Raw genomic sequence first — 20,510 nt, 5'->3', positions numbered from 1 at the left:
GCTGATTGAATAAGAAAGGATACAGTCTTAATGGTTAGTGTACTTTTTAGTAAAATCATGAACATATAAAACTGTTGTCGAAAAATTGGCGATTCTCGATGACATTTGAGTCTTCTAGTCTCTCATTCTACAACAAATCTAACGATAGAGATCAGGTTTCGATTATCCGGCTAAAGGTTACTTATACATAACCTTTAAACTAATTAAAAACCTGACTTCAATATCACTTGACAACTACGTATTTCCAAATGTGTAACTTGCCTATCAACGTGGTTAGATCTTTGTCACGTTAAAATTGCTCAGTCTTTCTATCTTAGGTTCTTCGTAGTATGTCTTCTTATTCTTTTAAAGCTGAGGGAGCTCTGGAGCCTGGTCCAAGGTAGCCCCCCGACAGGTAGTTATGTCAAGTTCGAGGAATGCCCTGTTGCGGTGTTAGGACGTTTTCCGGACCAGTTTTCGTGACGACACGCAATGAATTTGTACAGAAGACATAGCAAGGCTTCTGACCTATTTGAATTTACGTAAAGCTAGAACCTATGCCGATAACAAAAACTTAATATTGCGCAATTTTAAAATCTACTCTATGAATGATAACACGTGTGAGTGATTACAAAGTAGAGAATGACTCTATAGCAAATTGAGAGCCTGTGTGAATCGTTGACATATTCTATGAAATTCTTATATGGCCATCAAGTGATTTATATCGTCAGGCAGCGCAACATTGCAAAAACGACGTCTACAACCGTCCATGGAGTCTCCTGACTCAATTGTCGGGCAGAGTTGAGCTCCCGAGACGATAGCTAGGCATGGTTACCACTGCTACTACGTCATTTAGTGATATGCAAGAAAAACTCTCCGTTCTATTTTCATGCTTTTTAAATATTAAATGGACATTGTCTATTCAGTGAGAGGATGAGCATAACAGTGTGGTCGACATCTCTTGCAATATTGATCACCATTTGTAGACAGTCAAGCACAACGCGTCAGCATAATGAGCCTGTACACTGTGATGTCGACTGCCAATTCTCAATGAAGTACGACAGGTATCAGTGTCATAAACTCATAATATAACCCAAAAAATTAAATATCAATTACCTCACATCTACGTATATAATTAAACGTTTATAATTATGCTTCCTGGAGGCGGATTAGACTCCGTGACATATCTTACATCCATAAGTGATAAAAGCTTACATTTTCTCTAATTTTGCCTATCGCAGCGCCGACTTACCAGCATCCGACATCATGCATTCAACAAAGAAATACCCGTCTTCGTCAGCCGCTATCACTGTGCCAGACTGCCAGCACCATAGTCCTGAAGCTTCGTCTGCAAATGTTACTGATGGTATATAACATATGTAAAATTTAACATGCTTCATTAGTTGAGCAATTTACGAACATTTTAGTTAGTCTACCCTTTGAACAGTTTCTGAGCAACTGCTCCAGTCGAAAGGGAAATATTGAATGTCATCTTCAAATTTAATGGAACTGACCCGAGAAGCCATCATCTATTACATATTCGTTGAAGCAAGTTTGTACATTTTTTATGCTTAGCCACGTACCTATATTTGGCGTTATTTTAGAACTTAAAATTTCATTTTTTTATGAAAGAAGAGTGAAGTTGTGAAAAACTGACGTGAAAAGGTGAATTTAAAAATGTAAATTTTTATTTAGGCACGTGTAAATTTTACTAATGGGAATAGAAGTTCAGTGCTACTAATGAGAGTTCAGTGCTAAATGTTGGTTCGAGGAGATTTTCTTTAATTAACATGTTGTGGATTCAAAATGACTAACTTAACTCGGTGTGATAGAATCCGGGATGACGGGATTAATTAATGAAGAATGGAGTTGGATGACAGGATCAGCGCAGTTCCTGGACACATCACTGACATGGTGACATCAGAAGCACACCTAGTCCAAACGGGGCCAGGGTGCATCATAAGGAATTTAAACACGGCAAAGATAATTTAATAAACTTACTTTGGAGAGCAATCCCGACCCTGACTTTCTGAATGATGCCGACATACTGAGCACAAGTGCACAACCGCGTTGGCCCGTGATCTGCAGTGCGCTCAGAGCATACCAATTTGCCTTCTCATCTTACTATGTATGCATAATGCATTCAGTATTACATAACGGTCATGCTTCCAAGTATGCGGTGTCTCGTACAAATATGTACATTACCATAGAAGACATATTAGGCTCACTGCGAATTTTGGTCCGTATGACAGAATAACTTCGAAACGAAGACAATATCTAAAAAATGATCATGGCCCAAACATCACCGTTATGACTTAATAAATGCATGTGCAAAGTTTCATCTAGCTATGATCATTAGTTTGGGAGAGATTTCAGGCTTACTGAAAATTATACAATCGGCTACAGAAGTGCTAGGTAGTCGTTTCACCGCATAACATGCTTGCGAAGGAATGCATAATAAATGTTAGATGGTTAGACATGAATATTCAAAGTTAATTCAAATTTGTACATTAGGTATATTGGGCTCACCGCGAATTTAGGACCGTATAACTCGTAAACGAAGGCGGAATGTAAAAAAAAAAATATTGCGACCTAATCATCACCGTTGGATCTCACTGAACACGTGTGCAACGTTACATCCAGCTGCGTTCATTAGTTTCTCGTTGAATTCTCAGCACCATCCTTCTTGGGCATCTGGTGCTTTGGTCAGAGCTTGTGGTATTTTTCTTTAGAGCTTGTCGATGATGTCCTTCTTTGACAGTTCATTAGTTTGATATTTTAAGCTTACTAAATCTTAGAGACCGATCGCGAATCCAGCCTTACAAAGTTGCTCTTACAATCTAGCCCAATCAGTGGCTCCTACAATTTTCGGTTGGATTCATATCGTAATTTTCCTCTCAAATTCATCGTAATAAATATTTATGAGTTCGCGTTTTTTATCGTTTACACATTCCAAAAAAGTGGAAGTGTGATATTCTATTAAATACTTATTGCAACACAATCACCTATATTTGGTAACCAAAAACATATTTTCCTCGTCTCTGAGATTTTTTTCTCCGACATTTAGGAATAAGGGTTAAATACTAGTCATATCCTTAGAACACGTAAACGCAACCAGCTTTTCGTAATTCGCATAAGTCAACAACCATGTTTGGATTTTAGTTGACGACGGGCTGGTAGTGGTGAAAGTTGTTAAAGTTTTAAGTGTTATTCTGCCTATTGGCTATTGCTATCGGGCTCGAAAGGATGACGTCACGGCACCGAATCGCCAGATGCATTGTGGGATCGGCCGCCATATTTGTAGCAGGGTCTAGCTTTTGACTAGTACGTGTTAAATCTATTGCGAATTTGCGATCGTCTCTTTTTTGAAGTTTTTGGTTGAAAATGGGACGCTAGTTACTGCACCGTTGTAGGATGTACCAGTCGTTTTCACGGCCATTTAAACAGAAAACTATATAATGGAATGCCTCTATTCAGCTTACTAGCCGTGAATGCCGTGTATATGAATATGATCGTAGCTATCAGTTTATGGCTCGTACTGAATCTACTGAAGTACTGATATACGTATGCGTAGTCGCATATCAGTTTAGTGAGTTTGCCAGCCGTGAATATTTACTACATACAAATGATACAATACTATACATTTTCCAGAGGCAAAATCTGTTAGTTGCCTTTAGATAAGCTACATAAGTAAGAATAAAACGTAATAATATTTACAGATCAGATATAATAAAAAATATCTATCAAACAAGAGACATCCAAATTATTCTATAACAAACCTAATGTACTATACAATTGAAATAGTTTGTCCACTTATGATCCAACCTTTACATTTATAGTCAGTAATCAGTAACATGGCAGAGCACTGTATCAAAGGAAAGCTTTTCACCTTGGGTGGAAAGCATTTTTATAAGTGAACTTCCAATCTTAGAATTCCAGCCTGGTTGTTGCAGTTGGCTGGTTTGTTGGAAGATCAAAATGATTTGCTTTGTTCTATAACATCAAATGTTTTGAGTTCTTTACATTGCCTTTCAATTTCTATATAAATTGGTTTTAAACGTCAAGGTTTCTGGTGAATTGGTCTGTTGGTCAGTTCTGAGGTCTGAGGTGTTACATGAGCGCATGCACGTCCAATATCTTGTTCGGTATTACTATGAGGCTCATAGTAATACCGAATACATAGGCTATGCATTATACTGCATAGCCTATGCAGTATGAGCCGTCCGAACCCTGGTTATCTGGTAAGCATTGATAAAATTCTATCCTTTTCCTCTTCAAAAAGGTGAAAAGGTATTTCATTTTCCATTCTTGTAGAAGGTTCCATTCATCAGCATCATTATCTTTGTCCAGTTGTACTACCAAACTAACTCTACCAAGTATATTGCCTTTCTTGATTCGTTGAAGTTTCATTTCTCCATCACCTGTACCCATAGTCCACTATGCAGAGGGTGGATGCAGCGTCGGCAATATATGGATTTTTGAGCCCAAAGCGTCGCCGGCCATTTTAAAGATGCGTCGCCGGGTAATTTTTAATGAAAAGCCATTTACGCTGAGTAATGTGACCACCAAACACCAAATAGTTTAGTAAATCACCGTGTTAAACGGGAGGCAGGCTTGCAAAATCTGCACATCACAGCTTTACTGGCACTTTGTTAGCATCAACATCGTTAATGCCAGACAATTTTCTTAAATATCGGTCTCTCACTGAAGGAAGGAGTTTTGACAACAGCCTAATCCTTTCGGCTTTGTTCTTTCTTTCTCCATTGCTACCAAAATGTCCAAATGTGTTGGAACAAGAGAGTAAGCTGAGGCGCCAGTGTGATACAAAGATGGCGCCATCATGGCGGCATAGCAACGCGGCTAACGTGGATATGCGGGAGCTTGGCAAGCCCGATTGGTCGCCAAGAGATAGTTGCGACTTGCCTTTGCAACAAAAGCACTTGAGTGAAAGCCAGTGAATTGCGTTCTTTGAAACAACCCAAATTTTTTAGTTAAAGTTTTAATATATGACAAGTCGACCTTTTATTGAAATAATTATGATCTTTAGATTGATCTTTTAATTAACCCAACTGGGACTAGCTTCCTCCCTTGGCTTGACTTGGAGGCTCCAATTCTTAGAGGTTTGCCTGTTTCAGCATGCTGTGCTCAATTTTTTTTTTAGTTTTTGATTTTTCAACTGCCATCAAGGCATCATGCATCTATCAATGCCAAATTGTCAATGTTGTCTTCTGCATTTTGGCCTCTAAAGGAAACAAAGAAATGACCCATTTTAAAAATGAATTAGAGCCACACATGATGCAATTTTAGAATCTAGGATTGGCACCAGCCCACCAGGACCGATACTGCCACTGTGCAGAGAGTGGATGAATAGTATTGCAAGATCTTTGGCGAAGCTTCAGTAGCAAAATTTACGCCTTCAGAAGATCTTGCTGGCACATTTAGATTGAAATTCTTGCATTTAATATACTAAACAGTTTTTGGCCAACTATTTAGAAAAAAGTAAGGTTTCCGATATGTTGGATGGATCAGGATGCAGTGAAGCTTGTCTGGAAATCAGTTGCGATGAGTTCCCGCCAAAAAAATTTAAACATCAAGTTTACGATTATGTAGTTGCACTGTTGCGGTCACATTAGAGCGGTCAGACTGCATTATCGCATGTTCAGTTGACACTTGTTGTACAATCAGACTGTTTTTAGGGTAAAATTAGTTATTTGGGGTAACACATGCATGCAACCTTGTAAATAAGTTTGTGGCTTGTAAATAGTTTTTCATTACTCAGCGTAAATGGCTTTTCATTAAAAATTACCTGGCGACACATCTTAAAATTACCTGGCAACACATCTTAAAATTACCCGGCGATGCTTAGGGCTTAAAAACCCATATATTGGTGATGCTGCGTCCACCCTCTGCACCCTGGGCCAGGCTGTAAAATATGGCCTTTCAGCTCAAGATATCGGCATCTTTGGAGCATCATCATCAGCCACCTTGCCCTTACATTGGCATCTTTGGAGAATCTTCATCAGCCACCTTGACCTTACATTGGCATCTTTGGAGAATCTCCATCAGCCACCTTGACCTTACATCGGTGTCCAATTAGAACTGATTCAACTGAAATTGCAATCTTCATCTTTCAAATGAGTTAAAATAGCGGTCTTCATTTACAAGACCTTCCTTCGAATAAAATGGTCACCAGGGGCCGTATTATCAAATTTTTTAACTTTTTGTACTTCCGACAAAAAAGTTACATGTTACGCAAGTACACCCTAATTTTGGCATTATCAAAACATTGGTACGTAAGAATTAGCTAAAAGCATATTATCAAAACCATCTGGCCAACTGACCAATCAGAGGCTTTGGATTTGTATACATTCTGTGAACTTCCATGACGGGAATCGATGCCTTTGATGGTATTGACTATCAAATGTTGTCTGTTGGTATTGAGTCAGTATTACTCCTGTCTCTTATACACATCTAGATGTGTATAAGAGACAGCAATTTGCCTTCTCATCTTACTATGTATGCATAATGCATTCAGTATTACATAACGGTCATGCTTCCAAGTATGCGGTGTCTCGTACAAATATGTACATTACCATAGAAGACATATTAGGCTCACTGCGAATTTCGGTCCGTATGACAGAATAACTTCGAAACGAAGACAATATCTAAAAATGATCATGGCCCAAACATCACTGTCATGACTTAATAAATGCATGTGCAAAGTTTCATCTAGCTATGATCATTAGTTTGGGAGAGATTTCAGGCTTACTGAAAATTATACAATCGGCTACAGAAGTGCTAGGTAGTCGTTTCTCCGCATAACATGCTTGCGAAGGAATGCATAATAAATGTTAGATGGTTAGACATGAATATTCAAAGTTAATTCAAATTTGTACATTAGGTATATTGGGCTCACCGCGAATTTAGGACCGTATAACTCGTAAACTAAGGCGGAATGTAAAAAAAAATATTGCGACCTAATCATCACCGTTGGATCTCACTGAACACGTGTGCAACGTTACATCTAGCTGCGTTCATTAGTTTCACGTTGAATTCTCAGCACCAGCCTTCTTGGGCATCTGGTGCTTTGGTCAGAGCTTGTGGTATTTTTCTTTAGAGCTTGTCGATGATGTCCTTCTTTGACAGTTNTTTTATCCCATTTTCAGATTAATTCAGGAGCCTTTTATATTGCGTCTAGCACCTTACAAATAGCATATAGATTTTTTTGGAGATGCCATATGATAGGCCTTGCAAAGACTGTTAAAATGAGCCCAAACTTGTTTATGAAATGTTTCATGGTAAGAAGTTATAACAAAAAACGCTCAAAACCGTCTCTTTTTACCCCGTTTGACGGTATATTTAAGGCATGGTTGTCTATGTTTTTAAGGCCTCTTCACTTCTCAGCACTGGTATCGCATTTTCCCTTGATGGTTAATTTAACATTTTTTTGCAGCTTCAGCAATATTTCCTTCTATTCCCATAGAACCTTTAATTTTATTGTCTTGCACCTACTTCCATTTTCCTAAGAGTTTATAATCAATCCTAAATATTTATCCTTGAAAAAATATTTCCCATGTATCATTATTTCATTCATCCATCCATCCATTCATTCCAACACATTTCATCATTACTCCAGTTTAACCCAGTACTAGCTCAAGCATTACTAGAATTGGAGTGGTTCTTAACAGTTGATCTTTAAAGTAAAATAGTTTATCATTTAACCAATTTTCTTAAAATACCATTTTCTGTCAAGATACTCAAATTATATTATTGGTGTGAGCTGTTGCAGTCTCAATATTGTAATGCCACTTGACAATCGCTGAATTAATTGTTTATTGAAGTTATCATGACCAGATAATTATTGTAAACTGCCTGCATTTTAAGATTGTATTTTTGTTATGTTTCAGTTTGATTAGGTTTCATAGTCATAATGGTTGTTGATAAAGATACAGCTGATGTCGAGATGACAGAGACATCTCAAACACTCGATACGGGCAATGTAGAGCCACAACCAGACAATATTATATCAGACCCCACCAAAGTATCTCAGTTGGAGGTAAGTAACATGGCAAGCAAGACTTCGTCCAGCTCTCCTCATAAATCAAACAAGAAGAAAAATAATAAAAGAAATAAAAGTAAACAGAAGAAGGATGCTCCTCTTCAAGCTAAAATTGAAGACAAAAAAGAAGCTCGAAAACGCAAAATTGCCGAGAAGAAATCATTCAAACAAGGTGTTCCCCTGTCGGGCAAATGGTGGAAAGATAATGAAAGAAAAAAGTGAGTTTCTTATACAGTTCATGTATTTATTTCTTCACCCATGCCTGTGTTTCAATAATGAAGTTGAAGATATTGTAAGATTTACCAAAATGCCAAATTTAGTTTATTACATTATGTGCACATGTACTGTGAACTGAAATGACTAACACTTATGAATGCCTCGTATACAGGTTTTCCAGCATCAAGAACAACGACCTGAAGATATCCAGGAACTTGGCTCTCATCCAGGCACAGAGGGCGGAGAAGAAGTTCTTGCTGGAACACAAGCGCAACGCCATGGCTGAGAAGGAGGCCGAGAGGGAGAAGAAGAGAGAGAAGAGGAAGATCAACCAGATCAGGACCCTTGAAAATCAGCTCAAGTCGGAGAAATTGCAAATTGTAAGTGGTTTTGTATTGTATTTTGAGCAGGGATGTTGAAAGTAGTTTGTTCAACTTTTCGTAAGGTTTCTGTTATAATTTTTGTTATGGCCTGATGCTAAACTGGTGAAATTTATTCTCTCTCCAACCAGTTTAATGATGAATTAAATTTCAAATGATATATAAATGTAGAATTATTTTTACAACACTGAGGGTTCTATGTAATTTTTAATTCGCGTTTTATTAATCAATTTTTACATTATTAATATGTATACCTTATTTTCTACGCTTTTAAACTGAAGCATGGTATTTTTCCACACTATGTATGAACTTTATTATTTCATTACATTTCTATCCTTCGTGGAAATGAGAAAAACTAAATATTTCTCCGTGTTCCTCGCAGATCAGAAATCCTCACACAATCAAGAATATGAAGAGAAATCAACGAAAATCTATCGAGACGAGGGACCTGAGTTTGATCAAACCTCAGAATATTCAGAACTAAATTTCAGTCGCTTGAGTTCGTCTTTCATTGTCTCCTAATTTAATGGGACTTAATGCAATGCCATAAAATTTTTTGAGGGATCCATCTTTGGCTTGACTCGGCTGATCAAAACATGATCGATGTCATGCGAGTATTTGAATAAATGCTGGAAACGGGATTTACTTGTACCCGAGAAAGAAATGCTATTTGAATATCATTGTCATCCATTTCCATTTAGGGTAAAACGTGAGAGCTTAGAACGGTAGCTACCGTCGTGAAGACTTATTTACTCCTATTTTCTGAGGCATTAGTAATCCGAGCTGTTAATTTTAAGAGATTTACTATTATCAACAGCTTAACAGAAAATTATAATGGAATGTTATCATCATAATGAATTTTATTCATATACTTTGATTAGCTGCTGCTTATTGTGTAATGGAGTTGACGGAAAACAGGGTTGATCAAACGACAAGAGTACACAGTGCGCTGTCAAGATGCCCGGTGCTTGACTCCATATCTCGATCAACCTCTAATCTCTGACGCCTTATCTCTGAAGTAGAGTCCGAGGTTCCAATTCTCACTCCTGCTGTTGCGACGTCGAAATTATAATTATGATGAAACAGTGGAGTCTTTCGAACTGCGGAGCGTTGAATAAACAGGGTAATTCACAGAAATTTCCTGATTTTAACGATCAATAAAAAAGGACCAGTAAAGTTACCATCACAATGTAAGTTTTATTGCAAAAGGCATTAGCTGAATTTTTGTATTACTTAGTTTTAAAGATGACATCGAACAAATGACGGCCCCATTGTTAGTGCATTCAGTTATTCGATTTTTGGAGTTCCGTTCAACTCGCTTAAGCATATTGAGGGGTATGTTGCGACTTGCGATGGCTTGGCGTATGTTGTTCTTCAAACGAGGTAGGGTCCTTGGACAGTCATTGTAAACAATTGATTTAAGAAAATTCCACCAAAAAATCACACGGAGCCTAATTGTGGGATCGGGCCGGCCAAAGAAGATCACCGCTAAAGATGAGGTCATTACTTACGAAGGCCTATGCTTCAGCAAGTTGAGAGGAACTTCACAAATGGGCTAACTTAATGCAATGGGCCGTCCATTGTCCGATGTCATCTTTAGAACTAAGTGATACTAAAATGCGGGCAATGTCTTTTTTCAATTGAATTTGTATTGGAAAGAACTCTTAATTTTCAGATCAGGAAGTTTCCGTGAATCACCCTGTATAGGCTAAAAACCGTTGAAACACCGCCAACCTTCTAGAAACTCCACACTACTAATCGAACATGGCTCAATTTTATTTATAGAATAACACAGCCTAAAAGTAATTTTTCGCTCATTATAGAGTTTTTATTGTGACCTATTCGCTATGTAAATAATTACAATTAGCGCTGTAAGTATGACAGGACTCTTGTCCCACGGCCATGAATTTACGTGGTTGAATTAGCAAGTGGTCGTGTTAGCGAGCAGCTGTCGAGCTCAAAATTAAGTATTTTGCATTATTTCGACAGATGCATTCTAATCGGTCGTTTGCTTTAGTATCTCGAAAGCACTTAAGTTGAACAGTTACAGAAAAGGAGAACAAATATAATTCGAATTAAAGTTGTTAAATGGCTGCTCGCGCTAGCCCTGAGATCGGCAGAAGTATGTAAATAGGGAGAAATGGTGGGAAATGTCAACAGAATTTCTTAACTTCAGCGAGGACGGTTCCTTGATAGCGACCAGAAAAGTTTACTGTCAATTATAACCTACTTCATTCTCTTCATTTCTTACATGGACAAAATGTGGCCAACGGAATAATGTTGTTTTAACCATAGTTCAAATTTATGGCCTCGGCGTATTGATTTGCGTTGGTCAGATGTCTGAAGAGAAGCGTATGGGGAGGATGACGCAAGAGTGCATGGCTTAAAACTTGTCATAAATGATTACGCATCAACGGCGAAGAATTAGGAATAAGTTAGTTCTGAATTTACTTTTTTCTTATCCATGTTATCTTTCATTTGCTCACGGAAACTGATGAAATGAATATCAAATCGACCTACAACCAATATTTAAAGTTCACACCACAACTGATAGCGAGATATCAATAAGGCAATACTTTAATTCAGTCATTGGAACTGTAAGAGCTTTAAAATTCTTCAGAATTGTACGCATTTACTTTATTATCCTCAGCAATTACACCAACAAGCGATCAAAATAAGTACGCAGCAAACTCATATTAACTAAAAAAGTGGACCAATGAAAATTAAATCGTTTACGGTAATTAAACTAGATGACTAAGTATCTTTGACATGGCTGTGAGTTCAGTTCTTATTTTACAGAGGAAAACTTCTTCTTGTAGGGCATACAATTAAGCTTGAGGTAGCGTAATCATTTAGAGAGCATTCCTTATCATATACCCATCAACACTCTTGACTCTAGGGTGCAGAAAGATATGGGTTGCGCGAGAGGTCACGAACAGCGCTGACAAGCATGTCTAATTATTTCAATAACTATTGGTGGAAAAATGTTAAGATCTGTTGGTGAAATTGTGCCGAAACCTGTTGGTGAAATTATATCGAGACCTGTTGGTGAAATTATATGAGACCTGTTGGTGAAGTTGTGTCGAGACCTGTAGATGGAATAATGTTAAGACCTGTTGATAAAATTGAGTCGAGACCTATTGGTAAAATTGTGTCGATACTTGTTGGTGAAATTGTGTCGAGACCTGTTGTTGATATTGTGTCGTGACCTGTTGGTGAAATTATATCGAGACCTGTTGGTGAAATTGTGTCGAGACCTGTTGGTGAAATTGTGTCAAGACCTGTTGGTGAAATTGTGTCGAGACCTGTTGGTAAAATTGTGTCGCAATCTGTTGATGAAATTGTGTCAAGACCTGTTGGTGAAATTGTGTCGCAATCTGTTGATGAAATTGTGACAAGACCTCTTGGTGAAATTGTGTCAAGACCTCTTGGTGAAATTGTGACGAGACCTCTTGGTGAAATTGTGTCAAGACCTCTTGGTGAAATTGTGTCAAGACCTGTTGGTGAAATATTGTCAAGACCAGTAGGTGGAAAAATGTCGACACCAGTTGGTGGAATTATGTCCATAACTGTAGGCGGAATTATATAAGTCAAGACCTGTCTATAAAACTATGACGAGGCATGTAGGTTGATTTATATCAAGACGGTCGATTAACATACCCTTCCATGAGTCGATTGCGTTTTCCTTACTTTGTTGAAACGAAACAGTGTACAGCTTCAATAGATAGCTAAAAACGAAATTTTACGTACGAAATTCACTGCGACTTTGAAAATATGGCTCAATGAGATTTGGCTGTAATTATCCAATTTTACACCTTAGTATCGCAAATCTTTCACCGTAACGCAGCCGCGTAAGCTCTACGAACCATTAATTTGATTTGCCAATTTACATTTCATTGATCACTCTGCTTATTAAAATGGGTTAAAACGGGTTCCAACCCATCGACAAAGTCGACCTTGTATTCTATCAGTAATTTTTTAGTTTAATACGAGCTATTTTCAGATGAAATTCCATTTGATGATTCACAGAATAAACAACTGTTGATTTAATGATTAAATTGCTTCATCAAAATAACGCATCAATGAAAAATCTACAACTAACTACTCAACTATTTGAATCATTGATTTCCGTAACTTCCACCATAGCACAAAATATTCCCCCAATTTGAAATAACTTTCGGAGGGTTATCTCTCAAGTGAGAGAGTTTATGGGTTGCAAATAAATAAATATTTAATATGAAAACGCTAAAGAGCTTGTAGGCGTTACAACTTTATAGATCCTACAGATTAAAAGAAGTGAATATTACAATCCGTTTCCCGTTCATCAACGAAAATTCCTAAATCGCATAAATAAATTTTTCTCAATTGAATACTTTCCCTAGTTATTTTAATAAACTTTACTTACATCGCAGTTAGTAAAACAATAATTGTATTCGGTGCTCGCCGATTGGTGGTCGAGGTAAAGTCGCACCACGCACTCAGCTCAGTGGGAGAAATGATCGAGACTGTCCAAATTGCGATGCCCATTTCGCCCTTCTAGATCTCATCCTGACGCAGTTAGGCCCTGCAAGAGGGCGTATCAGGGCTCCTTTTAGAGAATGTATCAACATTTTGACAATATGGCACATCTATTTTTCTGAGTAATTACTGAAATGATCGAGACTGTCCAAATTGCGATGCCCATTTCGCCCTTCTAGTTGTCATCCTGATGCAGTTAGGCCCTGCAAGAGGGCGTATCAGGGCTACTTTTAGAGAATGTATCAACATTTTGACAATATGGCACATCTATTTTTCTGAGTAATTACCGGGGCGCAGGTGCGGCGATGAGAGACATGGGACATTGGGACGAGGTTGGGGCAACAGCTCGCCCGAACAGCAACAGAAAAAGAAAAAATTGGGAATAATTGTTCCAATTGTCCGGTTACAATGTTTGCCTTCGTTATGAGAATAACAAGAGTTCAGTAATGAAGAAATAGCTTATCATTAGTGATTAGTGATATCATATCCATTTCTATTTCTTCTCAGCATATTTTTAAATCAGTTAAGAAGAGCATCCTTAAATCACATTTCGACACTGAATTATATATAAAGATGATAAAATTAAAACAGCTCAGTGCACAGCGTGTATTCAAAGAGTGTTCGAAAGTTCAATAAATTGTGAATTGAAGCATTTCACGACTTCTTCTTGCAGTTATGGAATGTTTATGATGCGATGCATCCATTTTCCCTATCTCTTTTAATACCCAACTATTTAGGCATGAAGCACAAGGAAATATAAACGAATTTCTGTATTAAATTAATGATAGAAATATGGTTAAATCAATCGTTTTATTCAATAAACGTATTTTTCGATTCATCGACGTCTTTATTAAACAGGTATGTGACACTTTTTGGATACTCATATACAACGAAATATTTATGGAATGTAATCGCAAAAACGACAGAAACTATAATATCATATCACAATATCTTCAGCGTTGGAGAAATAGGCCTGTTTAGGCCTGTAGCCGATTCTTGTTCTTTTTGTAACTCGTTCGCAGATCTAGAAACTGGTCTTTTGGATCTTTTTAACTGACGTAGGTTTTGCATCATCACTGGACTTTTACTAGTTCTGTAGGCATTGCAAGACTGAACATATGCTTTCGCATAACATTGTCTAGTAACTCGAGTTTATTCCTGAACGCCTTCGTACTCGGACCGTCAACAATATTATCAGGGAGGGTGCTCCACATGTCGGTGACTCGAAGTCAGAAGAAATGTTGTTGTGTGCAACAACGCATTTTTTAAGTTGCAACGCATTTTTTTAAATGTATAGCCGTGGCCCCTGGTGTTGGTTCATGTTTGAAATTTTATTAATCCTTCTGTGACCACGCAGACGTCGATGACAGAAACTTGAAAGCATCATAATTTTTCATATTTATTCATAAGACTTCCCCTTTAAGCCTGAAATTATCATTGTTACACGTATTTGAACTCTCTCGGCTAAATTGTTGTTCTTTTCAATTATCGGTTACCACACGGCGTTACCGAACTCTAGCTTTGGGCGCGCAACAGCGTTGAACAACAGCTTCGTCGCTTCTGCATCTATAGGCACGCGTAAAAGTCCCATCACTCCAAGCAGTTTAAAAGGATTTATTCGCTTGCGTTTCAATATGACTAGAAAACTATGCAAGAACACATCTAATGAACCAATAACAAATTAGAAATGACAAATTATTTGATACTTTTTGATACAAAAAGATGGATAGGTAAAGATTTTTTTAGTTTCTTTCTCAGTAAAGAGTTGAGAAAGGAAGTGAGTGCTAGAACAAATGTTAACTTCCAAAAAGCAGTAGCAGCGCGTAACGATAAGCTGCCAGAAAACAACAATAAAATTCGGGAAATGAAAGCTTGAAGCACAAAGAAAAGCAGTTCAAAGTCCACGAGGAATGCCTCCCCTGCGCATGAAGTTCACGAGCTTATCACTCACCAACTCTTGAGCGCCTCAGCCTTCCGGGCACTCGTGGACTTCGCTACTGCGGCAGGATCTTAAGCCGGTCCTTTGCTTTTACCTTGACAAATCGAACGATGCGCCAGTATAAAATGATATTAAATTACCATTTTAAACATTACCATTATGCCTAAGAAAGAGTATCGCTGAAGGCCATTGTACCCAATAATACTCAATATGGAGCCTGTTGTGACTATGTTCTTATCAAATTCTAAATCAATTTTTTCATCTTCCCAATATAGTCATTTTGATTCCAGCCATCCGATATTATTGTTAATTTATAATAATTTATCAGATAAAGATTCATTACAATTACTTTTATATCGTATGAACAATCACAACTTCGCTTTTTGAGAAGATAATCCAAGCTCAGGCTAAATCTAAATCAAACAAATGAGTAAAAAAAAAAATCGAAGACACATAGCACCGCCACGAACAAATTCTCCACAAGGCGAGAGCCGAGCCTGTTCAAAGCCTTGCGGTTTTCAATACCAGCCTTAAAGTCATTGAAAGGCTCAAAATGACTCAAATATATGCCTGGACTGTCAAAAGACTTGTAACTTCTGACTCAGGTCATGAAGATATTGTAGAAAAAAATTTCATTCTTGACAAGCGTACACTATCAACAAATTACAAGCCACGGTGGACCAAGTACCAACTGATACCAGCTAGGGTTCCAGTGTCAAGAGGCAGAGCGAAGGTCCAACGAGTAATTGCACGCAGAAGGAAATCAGATCAAGTAATTTAAGATAAATAGAAAGATTTTGCATCAAGTCATGCCTGCAGAATATTTCAGAACTAGTACTTCTAAAATCCCCTCGTAGCCCCCTCTCCCTTGCTCACCTGTACACCGCACCCAAACGTGAAAAGTTAACACGGCGCGCAGATACAAGCGATAATCACACGGAGCGCAAAAGTTGGGTGAACATTATTCTCCCGATCCTATTTAGAATGAATATACCAGAAACTATTAATTTTTATATATATATATTTCCATAATGTATTTTTTGCTGGATTTTTAGTTAATTTCTCGCCCAGAAAAAAGTACATTTATCGTTCATATCCTGTTGAGCCTGATCGAGGATGGCTGATAGCATTCTCGTATCACAATGGCACTTGGGTAGAAGGATGAGCATTTGCGCTTCTGCATCATATGAACAATCATTTGAATAATAAATGCGTTAATTCAAGCTCAGCGTCAGAGAAGTTCGGAAATATATGAATGTACTTTAACATCCGTCATCCCTGCAGGCGTTGGGTCACGTATTATGTGCCTTTTTGTACATCTATTTTAGTCAAGTCAACTTAATTCGTTGCATACGATCACATCTTGACTTTAGTTGTAAAAAAGACGCTTATTTCAATCGCATCCCGGATTTCGTAAGACAACCCTATACAAAGAGTCAGAAAACTCGTTAGTTTCATCAANTAGTTGTAAAAAAGACGCTTATTTCAATCGCATCCCGGATTTCGTAAGACAACCCTATACAAAGAGTCAGAAAACTCGTTAGTTTCATCAATAGCTGGCAACGATTACTGACCTCTCGTACAATTTTATGATATATTCACGTCTCGCAGAACATCAATTTCTTCGCATCTTAACAAGAGAAGAGTTTCTGGATCGACCGGACTGAAATTAGCACGACGGTATTGCTCACTAGTACATACTTCAAACAGACGTATTGTAATAATTGATATGGCGACTGTTTGTTTAGGAACAAATAAAAGAAATTAGTTCCAAGACGAAAAAAGTCAAGATAATCACCGAATAATGGCTGTCGATCCTCACAGGAGTGTGAACAATGATATAAATTAGTTCACATGATTCATACTCAAACAATCAAGTTTTCTAACCAACCGGCTCATTATTTCTCCATTTGAATCGATTAAACTTCATAATGATCTCATCAATTAAATTTTTAGCAGCGTAGGTACATGAAGTATAATTAATATGAGAATATCCTACGTTAGCAAGTCCGATTTTAAGTGACTCAGGATTCCCGTTTAATTAGCCGTATAAAAAGTTTATTGAACAGTTTCAGTCTTACATTACGTGTCACCAAGCGAGCCATTATCATCAGTAATATGATGTTTTCAATTAATTCTTTATATCAATATCACGCTGAATTAATTAATTTAAATTCTAAGTGAAATTACAAGGAACAATTTTTGCCTCGATGACTTATACAGTAAATGAAGATAATTCAGACCTAAGAATGGGGAATAACCATTATACGCTTGCACCACTTCTAAGATTGTCTTCGTGATGACGAACAATCCTCGACAAACAGATTGAAAATTACAGTCAACATCTTTAGACAAGGAGCGCTATCACGGAGTTAGATACGCTGCTTAGATATAACCAGGCACTCCTGCTACATGACTTCTGTAAACCTTGGCTCCACTTGACTTGCCTCTCGACTTCACGAAAGCAGGGGGCAAACTTACGAACGAATCTCATGCTTCTTATAACGCATAGAAACAAATGACACTTGTNGAAGTGAAACATGGACACTATGTAGACTATGTCTTCAGCATGGCTACAGCGAAGTGAAACACGCACACTATGTAGACTATGTCTTCAGCATAGCTACAGCGAAGTGGAACACGCACACTATGTAGACCAGTCTTCAGCATAGCTACAGCGAAGTGAAACACGGATACTATGTAGACCAGTCTACAGCATAGCTACAGCGAAGTGAAACACGGACATGATGAGACTATATCCTGTTGCATGACACTACAGAAAGGCGAAACAAGGATCGGTCAAAATTATGCTGTTTATCCTTATACATCTCCACTCAATTATATTTGTGAAAGAAGGAGTAAACATATCCTGAGCGTACATTCCATGAAAATTAAAGTTATAACTAAATAAAATGTGTAGATGATCACTAATTGTTTTTTTTCATTGTCTAGTTTAAGAAGAACAGATCTTAATTTCGAGAGAAAACACCTTTTTGATTTTGTTATTGTGCCTCGCAAATGAAGATATACCGTCAATGAACATTTAAAATATAAAAGAAATTCAGGAAAATTTCAGTCACAACAAAATCGCAAAAGAATTTACTGATTAAATCCAGCGTTGAGGTTGCAGTTATCAATATTGGTTTGTAATATAAAAACAAATAAGACGTTACCTTTTGAATGGTGGCTCATGAAATGTTGATGTGAATTCATAGTTAAAATTTAAAAAGTTTTTGGCAGGTATTTAGGTGCATCTGATGAATTTTTAGTATTCAAAGTAGAATCTTAGATTGAAGAACTGATTCTGCATCAACGAATTCGTTAACATGGAGATTTCCCTTCATTTCTTCATTAAAGTAAATTCAGAATAATAAATCAGTAAAAAATGGGGAGCATAGTATTGGTATTGACGTAAACGCTGAATTCAGAGCCTGGTTATTTCCATTTGACAATTTGTGTTAAAAAAAGTAATTTCCATAATAACTCATGGGAATTGTTTCGTAAATTGCCGTTCGTGTGCTTCAATGTTTACCATTGCAGTGTTGATCTCAGCAATTATTGTCCATTCGATTTGAGCAATCATTGTACTAGGTATTGATATTAGTAATTATTGTTTTTTCGATGTTAGTCATCATTGTACTATTGATATTAGTATTTATTGTATTATTGATAGTAGCAATCATGGTACTATTATTATTAACAATCACTGTATTATTGATATTAGTCATAATTGTACTATTGATATAAGTAATCATGGTACATTAACTGATGGGATTTTTCATTAAAAAGCACCTCATTCATGTGTTCGGATCCCAGCGCTAACAATTAACAAGTAAAGCACTCTGGGACTATGAGTCTATGAGTAGTATATTCCTCTATCACTTTTGGGAAGCTAACCATATCACTTCAAGAAATTAGAACAATTTTCGAGTTAAGAACGATCCCTTGACCGGAAATATTTCAGTTCATTACATTAATGCTTCGGCGTTGTTGTGTCAATTAAGATTTGATGAGGAGATGATTGCCAAACTAAATATATAATAAAAACGTGCCTTGAAGAAGAAATTACAGTTTCGAAAAATGCGTTAGAGCTTGGGTCTGTATAACGTAAGTAAAAAACTGAAATGACGTTTGATATGCAAGAAATCGAGGTTGTTGACCCTGTATGTGTGATGTGTCACGAGGAAACTGAGAGAATGGCCAAAAAGTCGCAAAAATATAACTCAGTACTCACTGCAGTGAGTGACAGAGAGCGCATTTTCTCGTCGACGAAAACGTGAAGACAGACGGACGGACGGACGGACGGACAGACGGACATGGCAAGCACAATAGTGCATTTTTTCCATAAATGAGAAAATGCGCTGAAAAGGAATGGAATAGAAAAATGACAGGATGAGATGAATTAAGTCATTAGTCGATTAATCAGGCTATTGGTTGATGATTTTAATTGGGTTGGGGGTAGATTGCATCAGTCATTTTGCAGTCAAGTATTCTCAAGAGCTCACCAGACGAGCCAGAGATGTGCGACAGTCAGAACTGCTGATGCAGACAGCGCCTCAGATTATTTGGAGGGCCAACTTCTCGGTGTACCAGGTCAACGACCACGACCTTGTCGACTGCATTGACTCACCATGGTAACATTCACATTTGATAAGTAAATATTCACGTATATTATTATTATTATTATTCCACGAAGAGATTGTCGTGGCGTCTCGTTCGGATCGAACTTCGAGGGCACGTTACAAGTGATCAAATCATCAATACGTAAATGATCAATATCAACTTGAAGTAACAACTATGTGGTTTAATGACCGAATAAGTTCACCTAGCAAATGCGCTCTGTAAAAACATTTAATATCGATTTAAAATTCCTACTTATTAATAACAGAGTAAATAAAATTAAATCTCCTAAGTTAGATGTATTTATTTATCCAGTTCGAAGAGAATTTGCAGATGCTGCAAGGTGAAACATGAACGTACGTAATTATATTAACTTTCGTTTGAAAAATATACATCAGTAAGATAGCAGCCGTTGACAGCTGAATTTACTGCCTGAACTAAAGTCATCAAGTTACACAATTACATAGAAAAAATTAACGCGTCCACTAGTGATTCATCTCTTATGTATTTATGAATAGAAAATGAAGTTCATTTTATTAGTGGGCAATTTTGATAAAAACGAAACGTTTACATCCACAATCCCGACAAAGATGGAGCGCAAAAATTCAAACAGATTTGGTGACATTTTGATAGTACATTGAGTTCTAATCAATATATATATTGCTGCCAGTGGGCTGAGATTTTAGTCCAGGCCAAAGGGTTGATTCTAAGCCTATAACAATTACTAAACTTTCATACTCAATTTAATCAAAACTTTTGGGATACTCGTGTAAATATATGCCCGGAGTTCAATTTTTTA

The 20,510-nt window shown here is 37.3% G+C and overlaps 1 protein-coding gene across 1 annotated transcript; it reads left to right on the top strand.

Annotated features, from left to right (window-relative positions):
• Positions 1-7,832: 7,832 nt before the first annotated feature.
• Positions 7,833-9,133, top strand: LOC108666873 (coiled-coil domain-containing protein 86). The gene is made up of 3 exons (XM_018153812.2): positions 7,833-8,256; positions 8,427-8,634; positions 9,017-9,133. The coding sequence occupies exons 1-3, from the start codon at positions 7,910-7,912 to the stop codon at positions 9,116-9,118; spliced, it is 657 nt and encodes a 218-aa protein (XP_018009301.1). The 5' UTR covers positions 7,833-7,909; the 3' UTR covers positions 9,119-9,133.
• The last annotated feature ends 11,377 nt before the right edge of the window (positions 9,134-20,510 follow it).

The sequence above is a fragment of the Hyalella azteca genome, unplaced genomic scaffold (assembly GCF_000764305.2).
Source record: "Hyalella azteca isolate HAZT.00-mixed unplaced genomic scaffold, Hazt_2.0.2 contig6532, whole genome shotgun sequence".
Classification (NCBI taxonomy): Eukaryota; Metazoa; Arthropoda; class Malacostraca; order Amphipoda; family Hyalellidae; genus Hyalella; species Hyalella azteca.
The sequence above is the reverse complement of the archived record's forward strand: the minus strand, read 5'-3'. Positions and strand labels throughout refer to the sequence as shown.